This window comes from Lipophrys pholis (assembly GCF_963383615.2).
Source record: "Lipophrys pholis genome assembly, chromosome: 15".
NCBI classification, from domain to species: Eukaryota; Metazoa; Chordata; class Actinopteri; order Blenniiformes; family Blenniidae; genus Lipophrys; species Lipophrys pholis.
In genome coordinates, this window is record NC_137642.1 from 18,838,531 (window position 1) to 18,858,605 (window position 20,075).

At 40.5% G+C, this 20,075-nt stretch overlaps 1 protein-coding gene across 1 annotated transcript in view; it reads right to left on the minus strand.

Moving 5' to 3' along the window:
- The window catches only part of plpp4 (phospholipid phosphatase 4), a gene marked incomplete at its 3' end in the record, with an annotated part of 56,763 nt that overhangs the window by 18,066 nt on the left and 18,622 nt on the right, over positions 1-20,075 (minus strand). The window contains exon 2 of the mRNA XM_080481249.1: positions 1,771-1,879. Within this exon, the coding sequence (XP_080337375.1) occupies positions 1,771-1,879 (109 nt within the window). The remainder of the gene's footprint in view (positions 1-1,770; positions 1,880-20,075) is intronic.

Below are 20,075 nucleotides of genomic sequence, written 5' to 3' on the forward strand. Positions count from 1 at the left end.
GACTAGTCGTTGCAGTGCTGACAGCTCACATACAGCTGAACCCAATAAAACCCAAACAGGCATGTGAGACGATCATTTGGATACTTTGGATCAAACAATCAGTACACAAACATCTGATGCTGCGCTAAATCAAACACACAGAAACACACAGACATGCACACACATAAGCACAAGCTATAATTCACACATATAACCACCTGTGTTCGTTGTAACCACTCGTATTTAAGCTTTTACTTTGTGTCAGACTTGACACAAAAAAAGGTAATTGCTGCGACAAAAACAGTGCAACGGCATGCAACACCTGCAAATCCTCCGAGAGCAGAGGAAAAACTGGATGACACACAGCAAAATGACTCAGTGTCAAAGCTGTGGATGATTCTTTATCCATTCTGGAGGTGATGAGAAAAAAGACAATTTTCTGTGAATTTCTGCAGTTCTGCTTTAGACGTTAAAGAAAAGCGTACAACTCCAGGATCACATTTAATTACTACATTGCTGAGCCATCCTAAAAATCTGAAGGATACTGAGCGTATTTTTTTTATTTTATTGTTGAATTGGCGTATGAGCTTCGTTTTTACAAACTAAGAAAGCTCCATTTTGGATGGGGATTGAAACCTTTCTCCACTAAACTATTTATTATCCCCTTTCCCTTAATCAGATGTTTTGAACTTTAAATAATACAGAGCAGTTTGTGAAACAATTGTACACGGGCAAGTTATTAGTCTACTGCATTTGCACAGTGTTTAGCTATTTGCTAACTTCTTGATGAAGAATGACTGTGGAACTTTCTTGTGTCACACGTTCATTCAAATGGGACTCCATTAAAGGAAAAAAAATAATAACTTCTTGATTAAATTCATGAGCTGCCGACAAGTTTGCATTTGACTACTAGGTGTATTTCACTCATTTCACCACAGTGGTTGTAATTAGAGGCAATCAGCTACGCTGTTGAAAGTTGGTCACCTGTTAAAATGTACTTCTTTTTTTTTACTGAGTGCTACACCAACCTAATGCAGTTGAAAAACATAGCAAATTGAATATTTTCCAAATGGCTAATGTAAGTGTAGACAAGAATACAGTGCATTTTGCATACATACACATTATTGGTGTGGTCAGTGATGGTCAAAAAAATCACCTGAGAGGTGGGATTTAAGAAAGGGGTCTCTCCCAGACATCCCAACCTATTAAAATAAGGCAGCTTTTGGAAATAGACACATAAAATAAAATGCAGTTGGTTGATGCCAAGTTCTCCATCTTATCCAACTTTCTGGATGTCCATGATTGCTCTCAAGGTTCTCCCAGTGGTGTGCGAGTACCTTCCATGGCAAATATTGTAATTGATGTGAGTCTCTGTATATGTACGTGAAAAGATTATTAAGTCTGCTCATCAAAATATATTTCATCAAGGCTTCCAATTCTGTTTATGCTTGCTCATGTGGATTTGTTGGGTTTCTCTCTGTAAAAACCACCTAGAAATGACTGTGTTGTATTTCGTGCTGTAGAAATAATGTTGAATTGAATCGAATCAAATCAGATGGAATCGAATCGAATCGAATCATAAGGTTTGTTTGTTCTGTGTTTACAAAATGAAGCCCAGGAAAATCATTGTCTGTCCATGCTGCATCAGAATGAAATTTATCTTATGTCTGAACCACCATCACGTAGATGACAAAGTCTTAAGTTCATGATGAATCTCAGGTCAGCCGAAATAAAACTGCTCCAATATGTAGCGGTAATGAAATCTCTGCAAGTAGAAATGGGCATACTTACGAACATAACCCTCTTGGGGATGTGGTCTGACTCAACGAGAGGATTCTTGTACAGCCAAAGCTCTTCAGGTTGAATAACTCTCTCAAAGGGCTCCAGAAACTCTGTGAATCTGCATCAAAAACAAACACACACTCATCAGCTCCAACTTTTTAAAGCGAGTGCAGTACAAAAGATTTCACTTAGAATTCCAATTGGCTAAGAAGCTCCAACAGAGGCCATGTAAAGGGGAGGTCTTCACCCAAAATTACCTCTGCTGCCGTCTCACACACTGAGTGGGAACAAATTAGCATGCTTCTGCTTCCTCCGGCCCCCCCTGACCACCCAGTGCTCTGTCAGGCACGACCTTGTTCTCTATCATTCCAACAAGGTCTTTTTGTTGCTGCGCTCTGAAACAATTCAATATTCCACCTGCTTCTGCAGCTTAACTTCATGAAACGTCACAATAATGATGGAAGCAGCACAGGCTGTGATGAATGTCAGCACAGACTCCAGCCCCTGGCCTTGTACTCCTTTGTGGACCATCAGCGTCGCAGAGAGCAGCCTTGAATGCTGTTGGCTGCTGCAGCTCAAGCACGTTAAGCGACGATATCTAATACCGCAATGGATTGAAATCAAGTAAAGAGGACAAAGGTTAATAAAGATGACAATTTTAATCATGCTAAAATAGATTTACACGTTCAACGGAATACCCATTAAATCTAAACAAACTCACAAATCTAATCAACTCCAATGGGGTTACGCAACAGGTCAAACCTCATTAAAACAACATTTGCTGGTATTTAATTTTATCTGCATCTCTGGTCATCTCCTTCACGCTTGTTTATGAATTGAAATGAATTATGTTTTGGAGTATCATGAGGCAGCAACATTTTCTTCAAGTGACAAATGAAAAAAAAAAAAAAAAGTTATTAAAGTACAGAGTAGCTAAATGGCACTGCAAATTCTACTTCATGTGTTGTTGCGATTGAGGCTTGAGAGTCTCGTCTATTAAACTGTTACGGTGAAGGACTCCGTAATCCAAAATAACAAATATACTCTGAATTGCTGTAGACAGCTGAGTTTGCCTCTACAGTTAATTCACAGCAATTGGTGCCTTAGCTGCATGGGGTTGTTTGGGATCTCCTCCTCTTTACTTTCTGTATCCCCGCCATACTACACAATTCAACAAAATGACAAATACACTTATCATCTCATTATGTCTGTGCCCTTTATGTATTTCTTAAGTCAGAGGTGTCAAACTGCCGTCCTGGATGGTATCTCTTCTGTACCTCGTCAACATCTTTTCTCTGATTGTAATAAGTGGTTTACTGTCAGGACTTCTGTGCAGCCTAATGATGACACATTTGTTAGATTCAGGAATGGTGGAGCAGGGATACACTTAAAAGATGGAGGAAAGTGGAACTCAAGGAATCAGGATTTCACAACTCTGATTTCCTGGAACAGGTCAGTGTGTTAACTCTGATTTGTGATTGGAGTGTTGGCTCTAGCGGAGCTGCTGATTGCATTAAAGAACTTGCATTCTGAAAAACTGTAACTAGTTTTAAAAGCCAAAATGACAATAAACCTTTTGTAACTGGCCACACTCCCACACACTTGATGATGTTTAGGATGTTTCTTTCTCAATCTGTACTATTGATACTGAGACTCTGGCTGATCCACCTGAAGTTTCAGTTTTCTAATGTAGTTTTTTTTACGATGTGAACAAAAGTATTAAAACAAGGGACGTTTGCACAAGGATCCAGCTGATTTTACACAATGACATTTAGAACTTTGGACCACATAATAGAGTATGTTCCATAGTATGTTAAATATGTTCCATAATGCAACATAAAACATATTAGATTCTAAGAATTTGCCACATAGAAGACACCAACAACCTAAAACATGTATAAACAAGTGATAATGGTGGCAGGAAACCCTCTCTAATGTGCACCAGTTAGGATGAATTGCTCTTCTAAAGTCAGTTTGTAACAAGATCCAGAAAAAAGGACCCAAATTGCATCATATTGATAGTCACCATCAAATAGTAGTCTCCTCAAACAATTAAATGAAACCAAGCTTTAAATGAATATAACAAGAACAAACAAATCCAGGCAAAACGTAGACATGGAACAGGCCACACGAACTAAGGACAGCGAGTAGTTTATACACACAGAAGCTATTTGAGCTTGACAAGACCTATCAGATAACGATCAGCCTGAGAAATCAAAGGAAGATAGAAAATGAACATTATAAACCAAGAGGAGAGAAAGTGTGCATGAACACTGACATAAACCATGAATCAGGACATAAAGACACAAACTAGAAAAACACTTAAGGGATTCATACTCAGCAAGAAGACAGGAATTTAGTCTTCTTAAGGGAGCAAGAAGAGGAAAAATGACATTTCTAATTTGGACAATTCACACTTGCTGTGAAATCCAAGTGCAGACTTCCTGTGACGAGCTGAAAAGAGTGCACAGGTTTGCGTTGATCACGTGAAGTTCAAATCTCTGACCAGTCACTTAATGACAATAGCACACGAGAAAAAAACCTCCTGCTCAGATGATGTGTTTCTGTTATTGCAAATCATGCAATCATTGGTAGAGAGTCACGTTTTTGTACTTCCTTAATGCTTCTGCCAGCCGCGTCTCAAAACTATCGATTTCCAACCAGATAGCTTTTTCAGGTTAATATCGTCCTTTTCAAGAATATGACTGATCATACAATAGTGATAAAGTAAAGGGCATAAGGTGCAGTAAGAATAACCCAAGTCCAGACTTTCCCACTCAAAGTCATTAAGAAAGGCTTTCTCACGGCCCTGGGAGTGAAAACAATTTTCTCTGTTATTGGTGAGTATGTATAGACCCTTAAAAATAATATGAAAAAGTGGGTACTTAAAACATTGCCTAAATCCCAAGGCAGCTGCCCCAATTTAGTAGAAGTATTCTCGGCTGTGGTCGATCAGCTTTCAGATAAACAGATTCTTTCTAGGAAGAATCAGTAACTGGGTAATACTCCTCAGCTACACACCCTTCAGCTACACATTTATCTGCTCCAGAAGCCCAACTGGCCAGCGGCAGAAATCTGAGGATATCCCGGACCTCCTACAACTCCTCAGTGTGAATTCAACTGTTGAAACTTGAGCGAGGCCACTAACTGAACTGATATCTTTAAACCCTCTCCAGCAAGGACTGCTTCCACAATACCCCTGACAACCCCCCCCCCCCCCCCCCCTCCTTTTTTTTTTTATAGGCTGCAGGGAAATCAATTACAGAATTTTTAATCTCCCTAACAGACATACGACAGATTGCACACCCGGTGGAATGTCTATTTGTTGGCCTGCTGATAACTATGTGTCATGATGTTTTCGCAAAGGCAGAGCTCTAATCAGCGCCGGCTCATTTTACACCTTGCTGAGCCCGCATGCATGATTCACTACAGCCACATTGCATTCACGGTATGTGGCGTACTATAAATTATACTGTGCTAATGGCAGACAATATGCTTCATGAATTACTCCATTCTCACAGCTTGTCCTCTCCTCGGCTCTCTTGAGACTGGCAGTGTTATTACAGTCTCCGGGGTTTTACAGGCGGATTCAGAGCGCAGAAAGAAAGTCTGAGTCGAGACGCACCTCGACCTCAATACTGACACAGACACACACAGATGAACAAACTGAATCTCTGGTATAGAACGTGCGCTCACAATAAACTCTGGGGTCATTAAATGCGCCAATGATCTACCTGTCACTCCACAAGGCTTAGCTCGCATCCAACCCTTAATGTCTTAATGAGTTTGAGTCCCACAATCCCCCGAAGGTATGAATTTCATCTCCGTAATCTTCGGTGGGTCATGTCAGAATGCACAGGCTGCCCAAAGTTACTGCAGTGTGTAATTACGTCTCTGTATCGTCAATTTAATTAGTAGTGACATAGTTTGCTTGGCTAACAACCATGAGAAGAAAAACAATGCAAATTTTTATTTCTTTATTGAGATACAATCAATCTGATCTGACGTGTGATTACATTGCACTGTAGTATTCAAATTTCACATTTGTTTGCCGCATCTGTGTCTTTGTTTGCCAAGAAAGATCACTTCAATAAGCTGAAAATAAGATGCCTCTCGGATACGCAATATTCCTTCTTCTTTTCAGAGAACTTGTATCACATCTCCTCCAACAAATCAATGCCACCCTCAAAGGATTGCTTTAGGATTTTCCCTCTGCTCTAAGACTCAGATTGAATTTTCTTTTGCCTCATCTTCTCTGCTCCAATGATAAACTTTATTAGAAGATAACCCTCAATATGGTTGAGGGGCCTTTTAAGAGCTCTAAGCTCCAAACGCCATAGACAGTTGGACTTCATCAAGGCTAAATCCTGGTTTCCACAGATGGAGATGCTGGTCCCTTTATAGGAATTAATTTCAATTTAATTACATTTCATAAAGCGGAGGTGAACGTGAGAGGACATGTGTCATCTACAGTCAAGTGTTGGTGTGTGTAAATAAAACAAATGTGACCTGCTGCGACATTAATATCAAAATTTTGAGCGGTTCTGACACACACAGTATGCAAACCAATGTATCCTACTAGGAGATAAGGGGGGAGGTTCTGTATTAGAGAGGAGAGAAAAGAATGTCAGGCTAACTAGCCAGAGGAGTTTTTAAGATGGGTAGGTGATTTATAGCATATGTTAGTGATTTGTTTCCTGTTAAAGGCTTGGCTTTATTCTGCTGACTGGAGGAAAGTTTGAAATGCAAATAAGCATGTCAACTGAAGATACGAAGCCTCTGAGTCAAGGTGAAGATAAGGAAAGAAGGAGCTAGTGAGAATGAAATGTACAGAAGACTGGTAAATAACAGTTTTTCTACAAAAAAAACCAAAAAACGGTGTCATCAGTGTCCCAATGAGGCCCACTTGGCACAATCTCAGGCCGGAACAGGCAGTTCTCCTGTTGCCCATAAATACAAGGCTCACAAAATGCCCTGAACTCAGCACCGCCTGCTGGCTGCCTGGGGACTACCTTATCCTGGTTTATCTGCTCCTGTTAGTTATGTGTGGAAACATTATTCAGCAAAGTCATGAAGTCTTCCATAAGGGTTGCGCCGCCTTGGATTAACTGTCAACAGAGCAGGTGTGAAGATAACCACTGCTTCATTTCCAAATATGAAAAAATTGAAATCTCAATTTAATGTTGAATGCTCTGCGGGGGCCATTCATGCTTAATTGACATGGACTTTGCCACATATATTTACATTATTTTTTACAGTTAACCTTTAGTTTTAGCTTAAGGTTTTTAATTTTGCTCTTTTTCAATTCAGGAACTTTTAAGAGACTTTGTCTCATCCTTATTTTTTCTTTGTTAAGAGCCATGCAGCTACGCCAATTTATCATCCCCAATTCTGCAAGATGCATATCCTGAGTCAGACAAGCACAGTCTCAGCAAAAGGAATAAAACAGAGTTATTTCTCCAGATCTCTCTCTCTCTCTCTCTCTTTCGCTCCCTTAACAATTCGAGCAGCTAATTATTTGAAAGTTCTTGATTTACGATGCACTGCGGGCAAAATCGGTGGCTTCTTCAGCCTGGGGAATCAAGTCTGATGCAGTGCCGGTGTGACAACAAGTTAAAGAAATGTCAGGATATTCCTTCTTAATTAGACATGTTGTGAAGAGATTAGGCAAATTGAAAAGTGGTACAACTTACTTGGATTACCTACAGGCAAGCTTGCGCTTTCTACAAACTGAACGGGATACTTGAGTTGAATGTTTATGGGTGTCCCTGCAGTGGTCTATCACAGGTATATCCAAACAGGACCAGAGCATTTTAATCAATATTGATCGGATTATATCTGTGAGCAGGAGCTGGCTAAGCTGAGGCCAAATGCCCAGAGCTCTTATTAAACTTCAGTTCCACAGCATTTATCTGCGGGTGCAGGAGGAATCAGAGCAGCTGTTACACTTTATCACGCAGCAGACAAAAGGTGTGACCTTTACCTCTCAAGAGGGGGTGCAGAAAATATCAGAGAGCTTTACAATGTCCATGAGACACAGGCTCATACTTTCAGTGTCTTGAATTTAACTCCCAACCAAGTCTCATCATTTCCTCACTAGAATCCAATTACCTCACTTTCCTGAACTTTGCACTAAACACAGAGTGAGATATCTGTTGTATTTCAAGGTACTGTGCTCCCTCACCTACAACAATTTTACCCTAGATTGTTATCAGCTGTTTGTCATTGTCTTCCGACTCCGGCTGGTCGCTTATAAGTCTGGCATCTATTATTCCTCTATTGTTCCTTGTCGCTGTAATCTGTTTCCCCTCACTGGTTTTGGTTTATCGTTCCAATTGGTTTGGACTTCTGTTATAATTTCGAAGAAGCATTTTGTGTGGATTTTGATCATGTGCAATCAAAGTTATAGGTTCTAATTTTCTGTCTACAACTTTGTAATTTTTTATGTCACATTCCTGCATTCAGGAGAATGCAAGTTGTTTGTTTGCCCACAATTTGATTGCATTTTCTTTTTCAGAGGTGAATAGTAGCCAAGTGTGTGTGTGTGTGTGTGTGTGTGTGTGTGTGTGTGTGTGTGTGTGTGTGTGTGTGTGTGTGTGTGTGTGTGTGTGTGTGTGTGTGTGTGTGTGTGTGTGTGTGTGGTAACGGGATAAATGCAGGAGCCACTGAGGGGGGCGCTGACCATCTGCCAGATTTGGGACAGAATTTGAAATGACTTTTCCAGCCCGAGGTATACATCATTACTGGCATTCTCTCAGCCAAGTAGCACCCACACGACACCCGCTACTTATTACTGCAGTCATTTAATCATACAGCAGGGAGCTATTGAAAAGTGACTTATGAGATTTACAAGCTATTAGGATCAGAGGTTGTGTTGGGCCCTGTGGGAAATTCCCATCCTTCTCTGTTTAGTGCATCGTCTGGTTCATTTAACGCGGGTAAATTTCCATTCCTCCTTCTGCACACCATCAAATGCTGCAGAATTAGACTGTTCAATAAGCCTTAAATGGTCAGTGGTGAATGCAGAGCGCTTGGACCTCTGAAAATACGAAGGGAGAGAGTTGCTAAGAGAAATATAAAGTGCAACATAAAAGGAAAGACCAGAAGAGCTGTCTCTCTGATTTCTGGCCGAGTTCTGTCCCAGTGGTGGCTCGCTCACAGACTGTTCAGGGACGACTAAATCTGGAGTGACTGCATCTTTAGATTGTCTGCAGAAGGGTTTTTGGCTGCACAGATCACTTTCAAATCAAAAGGCTAGCAATGCATGCGTTTTAGAAAAACCTGTCAAACTGACATTTTAATATTGTGTTTTGCTCTTTTATACCAGAGGCTTTCAGTTTAATGGGTTTCATCAAATCGAATTGAAGTTGTTGCATCATAAAGGTCTCATATTTTTCAAGGGTCTTGCTCAGGACCTGCAGTGTTAGGCTTTCAAACATGCAAACTTCAAAACTGAAGTGCGCTTCTTCAACCTCTCGGTCACCCCAAGCCAATGTCAGAGCAGCCAGAAGCAGCGGCTCCCTCCAGCACAGGGAGCTCCAACTGAGGACACACTGGAGTGAAAATAAAACTACTAAAATAGAAGAATATTTTTATAAAAGTTTAGAACTAGAAAATGAATAAAAGAAAAATATCTACAAATTCAAATGAATCAAATACTATTCAAAAGACTAGCAGAGAAACTACCTGTGTGGAATAGTATTGAAAGGTTGCGTCATCATGGAGTTTTGTGATTTTTGTTTCTGAGGACCCGAGGACCTCAGGGTCCACAAGGATCCATATGACCAAGTCTGACAAATAAGAAGGGGCAAGATCACTATAATGAAGGTGCATAACGTTATAACAATAAGAAGAACATTAAAGCATTGACAAAGACCTTCATATCAATGTTGAAGCACGTAGGGAACCATAGCAGCAATTTTAAAACACGTTCAACGTCCTCGTCACACGGGCAGCTGCAATAATAGGTGTGAGATGTCAGCATGCAGCAGTTCGTGAGCCTCAACAGTTTAAGAGCAGACACAGGAGAGTCTGGTGGGAGCTTTGGAGGTCCAACAACAGCTGATGGCCTCCCAGCTGGAGGAGAAAGACCGCCTGCTCAAAGAACCTCTTGCTGCAAAAGGCTTACGGGAGAAGACATACGGCCAGCTGAACGCTCTCAGTGAGAAAATGCTTCCCGACAGCAAAAAGAATGAGGAGGTGCACTGGAACATGTGTGAGAAAAACGTAGCTGGAAAGGAAGAAGCTTTGCTCAAGAAACACCAGCAGCAAGTTGCCCAGCTGAGTGCAGAGCTGAACACAGTGAAAGAGGCTCCGCAGACCAAATAAACTCAGACCGAACAAGAACTGATGGTCTCCCAGCTGGAGGAGAAAGAGCGCCAGCTGAAAGAAGCTCTGGCAGCAAAAGACTTGCGGGAGAGGAGATACGGCCAGCTGAAAGCTCTGAGTGTTAAGATGAGGGCCGACAGCAATAAACACTGAGAGGAGTGCTGGAATATGAGGGAGAAAGAGGTGGCTGCGAAGGAGGAAGTTCCTGTCAAGAAACACCATCAGCAAGTCGCTCAGCTGACCGCTGAGAAGGAGGCTCTTTGCACGAGCCTTGAATCAACCCAGAGCACCGAGACCAAGTCTCTGGCAGAGTGGGAGCACCGCTGGAGGCTTCGGAAGGAGAGCATTTGTTTGTCATAAGTCAGGAACTCTTGTCACGTCCACTGCTTTTTTGTTTGTTTGCTTTTTTTGGTTTAAAATGGTCAGTTAGATACTGGTTTGTCTGTGGTTATTAATAGATATCCTGATGTAAATGGATTGTCTTCATGAGGGGTTTCACAATTGCTGTTTTAAAGGCTGAAAGAAAGTGTCACGTTTCGCAGTGTATACTGCTGTGTTTGTTTTTGTGTGTGTGTGTGGGCGTGTGTGCGTAGGTGGAGCGGACGGCGTAGGAGGCTCACCTGAAAGGGATGATTGAGGCCACTATATAGGAACCGGGTTTCCAGGCTCTCATCGCCAGATCATCTCGTTTACCCCCGCGGTACTTTGACTCGGCCCCTCGAGCCTTTTTTTGTAAAACCAATTGTTTATCGTGTACTACGGTACTGGGAGTAATCTGTGTGACTACCCTCCTGTGCAGTCCCGGTGTGCGCCACGCTGTCCAGCTCGGGAGATCGCTGTCCGGTGACGTCAACCTCCGCCCTCACGCCACTCTCCGAGGATTGTCCGCCCGCTGGAGAGATCGCCTAAATAAACTCTTTTCTAATAACTCAACTTCCTCGTCCTATCGGCGCCTGAATCCTCCTTACACCTTACATGACAGAAAGCTTCCTATCAATCTTATTAGGCATACAATTTCAATTGCAAAGCATCTATAACATATTTTTTTAAATCTGAAAAGCAAAAGGTTGGGGCCCTGGCATCAATCAGAATAAGATTGTCTGGTGCTTCCAAGCAAACCTTCAAGATTATTTAAAACAGATCACTGGTCTGAGAAAATGTTTGATTTATCAAAATCAAATTTGCTCCCAAAGTGGACTACAAACTCCTCCCATAAAAAGTCAGTAAAAGATTTTCTGTGTTCATTAAAATCAGGTTTGATTAAATTATCAAGGACTTGAAGATTATTTTTATGATGGGAAATTATGGTGGTTAAATAATTATGCACCCTTTTATTTTATTATTTCATATCTTCTTGTAATATTTGATTGAGACTGAAGAAGAAGGATAAAATGACAGCTCGTAAAATCACTGAAGGACTTTTGCAGCGTCGATAAACTTTACAGACATTTAGGAGTCAGAGAGTGCCTCACACTGAGACGTGAGTGGGTAGTGGTCCGATGCAGCCACTTAAGAAATGATGAGACTTGGTTGGGAGCTAAATTCAATAAATCAACAAGCGAGGATACACTGGTGAAAAGGCCATGAGGATGAAATCCAAAGTGTGTACCTCGTTATGAGTTTGCTGCGTGACATGATGAACAAAATGCATACAGATGAATCAATTGTTTCAATGAATGATCGTTTATGTGTAAGTTAAAATTATTGGATGAAGCACAGTTTATCGTTAAAATTTTGCAGATGAAGGAGATTATAATAAACACAATCAACAGGCTTCTGAAAACAAAGGCATGGAACTCACTAGAAAATTAAAGCGTCAGTGAGAACTACCAGTCCAGCCCTATTTTTGTTAAAGATAAACAGTCAAAAATCAGGTCATTAAAGATAAAAAAAAATAAAAATTCTTTGACAAAAAGTGAAAATCTAAAAGAACCATTTTAAAGGTTGTCTGTAAAATCATTTTCCGGACACAAATATTACAGATTTCAAATATCTGGCCTGTTGTACGCAGAAGTGGTGATGGAGCTGAAGGACTGTGGGGAAGGAACCTTGCGGAAGAGTGGAGTCATAGTCAATCACCGGATGTTGTGGTTTCAACCACATGCTGGATGATGGAGGCGGATGGTGGCTTCCCACCCTGCGAGGCTATACTCCTTTGTGTTCTGGGTGTGGATAGACTGGAGTCGGGTGTTTAGAACCTGCTGAAGTGCCATGCTCCTACAGATGAAAATGACCACAGCTGGCCAGCAAATAATAATAATAATTTAAAAAAAAAAAGGGACAAGGACCCTTCCTTGGTAGCTAAACCAGGATCAGTTCTGCACAGATGGTGACACAAGTGAGGAGAGCCCCCAGCATGCCAGTTTACCACATCTTTGAGCTGTCTGAGCTGAATGAGCCGAGGCAGATTTTTTTTTGGACTGCACAGTTACCAGGAAGCCAGACAACGTCAGGAGTTGGGCCATAAAGCCGGCCCACAGTGACTCTTTTTATTTTTAAGTTCATCTGAGAGTAGATCTCCTCCTCCAGGTCTGCAATCGTTTTCTGTTCCATCTGTAGGAGGACATTACCCTCACCAGGGTGAATTGTTGTTCAATTGTTTGTTTGTGTGAGGTGCTCACTTCTGCTTTCATCTCACATGTTCCGGACAATCCACGTTAAAATACTCGTGATCTGAAATGAGATAGCTATCAGCTGTGTAGAATTGTGTAGGAAGACAAAACATGTTCAGGATATAGAGGCAGTGCACAGAGATATAACAATAGTGACACCCTGCATCCACTGTACCTGTGACGCCTCAGCATGAATTTCAGCTTTCTTGTGTAATATTTTCACTGCTGTGAAAACACAAAAACTATCCTGCCTTGTTGTCTTCTAATATAATGATAAAGTCCAGATCTCGGAGCATCTTCCTCCAACTAACGAACTAACTTGATTGCTAAACTTATTTTATTGGATTGATTCCGTTTGTACCTCACAGTACAAAATGCCTGATGAGTATATCAGTACAGCCCAAGCAAAGAGAGACAACTAAAAGGTGCACAAAAGCTGCGATTGTTAAACGTCATTTGTTCATTTCTGAAGTCAATAAAATAAACACAAAGACATAGTGACAATGTTTCCTGTTTGTATTGTGATAAATATGCTAATGCTCCTGACAACCTGGAAAAATGCGGTCAAACCCTTATTCTCCTTCTATTCAAAACAAGCTGAATGAATTTTTCATTACTGTACGCATCTTTTCAGGAGATATCAACTCTTCCAGTGCGTCTGAAAAATATGCCATGGCAATGTTTTAACCAATTAAAAATAAATTTGCAATGACTAACGATGAGCGTGACAGGGGGCTGTATCTCCATTTGCCAGAGTTCTACAACTTACAGACTCAACACTGCTGAGATCAAAAAGCTACAGGTTTTGCTTAAGTTACCATTTCTCTCTCCATGCAGGGGAAAAGAATCCTGTGTTTGCCGTTTCAGCAAAATCAAATCTAACTCCTCCAGCACGGAAGGATTAAAATAAAGATGGCTGGGTATGTGTGATTTAATAAAGCGCTGCTGCAGCAATTGGATTAGGGGTAGGTCACAGTGGAGACGGAGGGAAGCTGACTGACAAACTGTGGAAATATTTCTTGATTTAATTATGCATCTTAATTTCATTTATTATTAGACCCATAGAGCTTAGTGCGGCTTTGCTGTCATGACAAATAAAGTTCCTCTATGTGTATCAAAGACCGGACAGGAGGAACAGCAGGAAAAACTGAACATTTCAGGAATAGAAGTTTTAATCATGCTTGCAGGGATCTGGCAGATTCACCCGGGATTGAGGACATAAGGCTGCACATTTGAGATGAAAAGACACCGGACAGCAGGGGAGCAAGTTTGAACAGAAGGTTTTACGCTCGAAGGTGAGGTTGTGCAATTGGGTATGGCAATAGCTTTAAAAGCTGAAGTTTGGAAACAGAATTTAGGCTTGTGGTGTAAGGATGAGGCATAGCTGTGGCTCCAAGGAGCACCTGATCACTTCACATTTCAGCGTGATAATTGTCACAGAATAAGTGAAAAATGGAAACAGATAATTCAATTATGTTGTGAACCAGTAAACAAAGTAAAGTACCGGCTTTAGTACCAGCTGATGGGAGGGTTACCTCCATAATATTAATTTGCTCATCTGGATTTTCCGCATCTTAAATTAGTCATCCGGCATAATCACAGTCACTCAGAACAATGAAGGGGATGTGTTCAAAATGGAGTTGTATAATTTCCAAGGGGCTTCATGAGCTCGGCTGCACAGCTCACTGTTATGAATATAACAAACACTCTCTTTCTGAATGTTGTGTTTGTGGTCGCTGTTCGGGCTTCGGTCGAGCGTGCTGGGAATGCACAGTATCGGTCATGTCACAAGCGAGGCAGAGACAGGGGAGCCGGATGGATGCTGAGTGACATTTGGCCCCAACCCCTGGCTTCCCAGGAGACCTCCCTTCTCAAGTTGACTAAAGGGAAGAAGGCGAAAAAAGAAAAATACCAGTATTTTCCTTGTCATAGAAAGCCATAGCAGGGCACGATGTGGAAAATTCAAGGAATATTTTTGTATTCTAATTACCCATTGACACTGGATTAAAGCACAAAGGCGTATTCAAAAGTGACACGATAATAGGAAGCAGAACAAGGGCTGCCTCAGTTGGACAACAGGTGTCTATCAGGATAAAACCCCGGAGACACTTAAAGAAAGGTCAGAGGGCTGAATTTGAGCCACGTTCCCTGTAATGCGACTGTCTGATTGTGGCTGGATGTGGAAAAAGGGACCAGCAGCGATGGTGGAATCAAGGTAATACGGTGGTGGAGTGTTGGTGATGCTGTGGGTGTTGGGAGGGTAAAGTGAGACACGTTGTTTAGCTTACAGCAGGAAAGAAAAGAGTGAACTGAAAGGTTTTCCAGGAGGCTTTGCAAATGCACCATACATCTGAAGCTGGTATTCATTGAGCCTGCTGAGTAAATACAAGGAATTCACTGCTTCACTGGTGCTTGCTCATTTCCAGTTTCCTCTCCCTCGTTTGCACTAGAAAGTCTTCCCCTTAATGCACCCACATGCTACTGAAGTAGAATACTGTGATTCACCTTAGCAACTTTCTTTCTTCCAGTTTTCTTTGCTTTATTTACCTCCCACGTGACTTCACTAAGACACTAGAGATGTAAACAGCCGATGGCATCCTAACAAATACAGCTGTAACAAAAGGCTTAGATCGGATATTTCGTGCATGACATGATGACATAAACACTCTCAAATTAAATAAGGACTTGTAGATGGTTAGCATAACTGAGCTGTAAACAAAGGGAAACAGTTCACCTTCACTCTCTAAAGAAAACACTCGTATTAACACCTCGAAGCAGCAACACTGATTCCCTGATCAACATGTAAAATTGTTCCGTGATTTACTGAAAATAACCCGTTTATGTTTAAGAGTTGAGTTGTTGCTTCATCCAAACCAACAACATGTCAATTAGATTGGATCCCTACTAGATCTTTTCCCCTCTGGTTAACACATCATTATGACATCAGTTTATCTTTAGAAGTAGGCTATGTACCACACACTTTCATGGTTGATCTCATTGAACCTCTTCTTAGAAGAACCACCTGTCAGTATTTATAACATCCAATAAACGTTGTTGCAAGTAAGCGATGTTAACATTACACACAAATGATTTATTTCAATTTTCAGGATTGTGAGGATTTTCAGCTTATTATGATGTCACCAGGTCATTAAAGTGAAGTTCTCCTAACAATGTTAGGAGGATAGTAAATTAACTTTCTAAAACACTAAAGTGATATCACAAGTATGCTTTAAAAACTAATTTTAGGTAGACTGTAATAACTTGATAGGAGAGTGTTAAAGGCTCGGCTCTATTTTATTTTTCGACATGCTTTATAGTTTCTGTGAGCTGTGTGTGTGTGTGTGTGTGTGTGTGTGTGTGTGTGTGTGTGTGTGTGTGTGTGTGTGTGTGTGTGTGTGTGTGTGTGTGTGTGTGTGTGTGTGTGTGTGTGTGAGTAACTTCACATCGAGACAGATTGTGAGGACGTCGCCCCAAGGAGAAGTTTGTAACATCAGGTGTGTGCGGTGAACGTTGACTTAGTGACCACACCAGATGGATGACAAACTGCTGGACTCTTGTTAACGAGCCATTCAAAGGCTTCATTGCTGCATTTCAGATGCTTTCGGTAACAGCAAGGCTAATGAGCTATGCGACTAGTATGCAGAACTGGAGCATGTGAGTAACAACAGCTGGAGTAAACATGTATTCCCACAGCGTCATTCCCTCTAAGTCCAGTAAGAGAACCTTCACAGTGGGAATAAACTGTAGAAACTAAGATGTCCTGGAAACAGCAGTGTGGAGAGTTCTTTGTCACTGTCCAGTGATGGGATCTCTTCCTTGCAGTCGTGCCACCATCCATCCATCCATCCATCCATCCATCTTTATCGTGTTGAAGGTCATAGGTTGAACATGCAAACTCCACACAGAAAAGACCCGGCCAGTAATTGAACCCACGACATTTTTGCTGTGTGGCGGGAGAGCTAAGCACCATGTGGCGCAGCTCGGCACCAATTGAATTAAAATATAATAAAAGATGGGCAGAAAGTGAAACATAAGTGCACAAAAATTGCTAAAGCTTGTGGACTGTCAGCACATTTTGTTGAAATGCAAAATCCTCCCATTATTGAGCTATTAGGCCAGAGAGCTCAAAGCTCTGAGAGTACAGGGGGCCGAGATAGTTATAGGCAGTATAAATAATAAACACACACACTGGGAAGCCCCAAAATGATCTGGAGACACTCGGCTACAAGTACTTAACAACTTTTTGCAAATTAAACACCATCCAAAGCAAAACAAAAATCCTCTCTCGCTCTCGCTATATATATATATATATATATATATATATATATATATATATATATATATATATATATATATATATATATATATATATATATATATGTTGCTTGTGCAAACTGCCTGAGCGATGACTGAGTGGTCAAAAAAACAGTCAATAGTTATGTGTATGTCAGGATAGAATAAATAACTTCAGTGAAACAAAAACAGCTTCCAATGTAGAGCTTAAGAAATGTAAAATGGCAAAAAAATATATTATTCATGTTTTTTTTTTATGGTTCAGATACTCATTAGATCACCCTTTACTAATTTGTAGATAAATTGGTCTAAAATGCCACAGTCAAAATGTGGTTTTCTTTTTCAGACAGATATAAAAACACAGTGGCAAATTTCAATCTCACTTTTCTTTTTTTCTTTTAGAATTCACAGTGATTTAGAGTTCACAATTTTTTTTTAAGGAGTCATGAATGATAGTGGGTGGGCAGTCTTGGTCAAAATGATAAAAAAAAACTTTTATCCCAGTCCATAGCTGTTCATAAAAAAGTCTCAATGATTTAAAAAAACAAAAGAAATGCACTTCCTGTCTTTTAACAAAAATGTCTCTGTTTCCTAAACCTTGTATCGCTCTGCTCCACTACACTTATTAGAATGAATGGGTCAATATCATGCTTCATAAAAGCTTGATAATCAGGGAATGTTTTGAATATTACAGCAAACAGTTGCATGAAAAAAACCCATTATTTAGATCTAAAACATACAGTACAGAGTGGAATGTACTTACACGTGCTCTCTTGCACCAGCGTGAGAGAAAATGGAGAACTTTGCTCTGCACATAAGGACAAATACAGCCCAACATAAATCTTTAGGAATGTCATTCTCAGTTTTCAGAAAAGATGGACCGAAATCCAACAAAATCTCGAAATAACTTTGATAACGAGTTAATTCTCATTCTGAGTAAATTGGAATTGCAAATGGAAGAGTCCTAAGATGCCTATTCTGTTCCCAAAAGAATCACTCTTTATGTTGCATTGACACACTTTGTTGTATTAGCTTGTATATTACGTTCAGGTTATTAAATAACTATAACTAAATAAACATATTAAACATGCAACCGTGGTCAACCAGCTGCTTAAGTAGAGCAGCTGGTTGACCTATCTATGGAACATGCTTTCTAATCTATCATGTTCAACAAGCCTAACTCCCCAATGAGAAGAAATCAATCTAAGACCAATTGTTTTGTCCGCTTTGAGATAAACAAGAAACACCACAATGTGTTCACTTTTAACCCGCTGCACCCTGATCACACCTAAAACATAACTGGGTTGATCTAAAAACAGCAAGTGGGAAACTACCCTAAATCTTAGTCTGTCTGTCTTGCCTATTTTTTCATGTCTGGTCGCTCAGTCTGCTGTCGTTCCAGATGTGGTGTCATACTGCCTCTGTGTGCCTCTGCTTGATCCTTGTTCCCGATTGTCTCCAGTTGTGCCTCATCAATCTCCTTCCTCCCTGTATACACTGGCTGTTTGCTGCCCCTGTGTTGCTTGTCTGTCGTATGGTATCCTCATCTCGCGTGTCACATTACTTGTCCCTGTGTTTACAGCATTTCAGCCATATAAGAGCCTGATCTATTACCAGTTTGCACATATGAAAATAGACTCAAATTTGATTATCCTTTTAGTGGGTCTTCCTTCAGGAATATGGAACACCAGGCATGTCTGAAATTGTGCAATCTTACCTATATGGGTGGAATTTATGATTTCATGTACGACGCGCAATTAAGATTTCTATGACAATTGAATTGTTTCTAATTGGCGAACGGCTCTCATGACTTCCAATCATCTCCCACATTGCGTTTTTCATTTTTTTTATCACCAAGATTTCCTGGATCCACACATCTAACTGCATGATGTCACATTTCATTTTGAGGTTATGGTGGCGCGGGTTTCCATCCAATCACTCCATGGTCCAAGCAAACAAGCATGGATGCGATTCGGTTCCCGCAGAACTTTGTCATGTACAACGGGAGCATGATAAAGCCTCAGTTCATTACTCTTGTTTGCACATGATGTTACTCATGCTGTTATTTTTAGTAAGTCAAACACAAAATGCATGAAAACTGAGAGACGAGTCCCGTCTGGTTTGATTATGCCACGTTTGCACAAAACCTGAAAACTTTTGTTGAGTTTTCAGTCTCCGATTACACAACAATGGTACTCAGAGCCACTGAAAACGCAACTTTTCTGAAATGCTGCTACTAGGCATGTTCACCACAGTCATATTAAATAGTTCTTGTCACCCATAACAGCCATCAAACTTCATTATCTGTCCATACAAACATCCATATACTCGCCATTGTAAATGTTTATAACGTGTGTGTGTGTGTGTGTGTGTGTGTGTGTGTGTGTGTATGCTAATTACATTATGTTCAGTGTTTCCGTGTAAACAGACATGTTTCCTAAACAGGGCCTTAGTTTACTCTCTGTTTTACATTTCTGCCTTTCCCTTTTGTATCCTTGTCTTCTTACCAATCTGTCTTTTGCTCAAGGAAATTTAAAATAAACCTTCATCATTTAGTTTTACATCATGTGGGACGATTCAGTGATTCACTTTTTGGTTTGTGAAGTGGAGTCACTGGCACATGCCCTTGATGAGCCAGTGTATCAGGACCATCAAAACGAGAACATTTTGCCTCAGTGTTGTCCACTTTACTGTAATTGTTAGGGGCACACATGTTGGCATCAGAGCTATGATTTTAGTCACATTAAAGAAAAATGTAGATCTACAACAGGAAGAACAGCCAGGCTGATACCGTGTGTTATATAAATGATAAGACTTTTTGGAGGTGGAACAATCCTCAGACTCTTTTCTGTTAAACTGATGCCTTATTTATAAGCCAGTTCACTTTCCTTTTGGTTGTGACTGTTTCTTTCTTTTTTTTTATTTTGTATCTTAAGCTGATTATTTTCAACAAATAAACATCAGTGTGGTGAGATGAAGGAAATTACTTGTTTCAGTTCTTAGATTGGGATCAAGCAAAGGTGGAAGAAAAGCTGCTTTTCCAAAGAATTGTTAAACAAACAAAAAACAAAAGAATGTCAA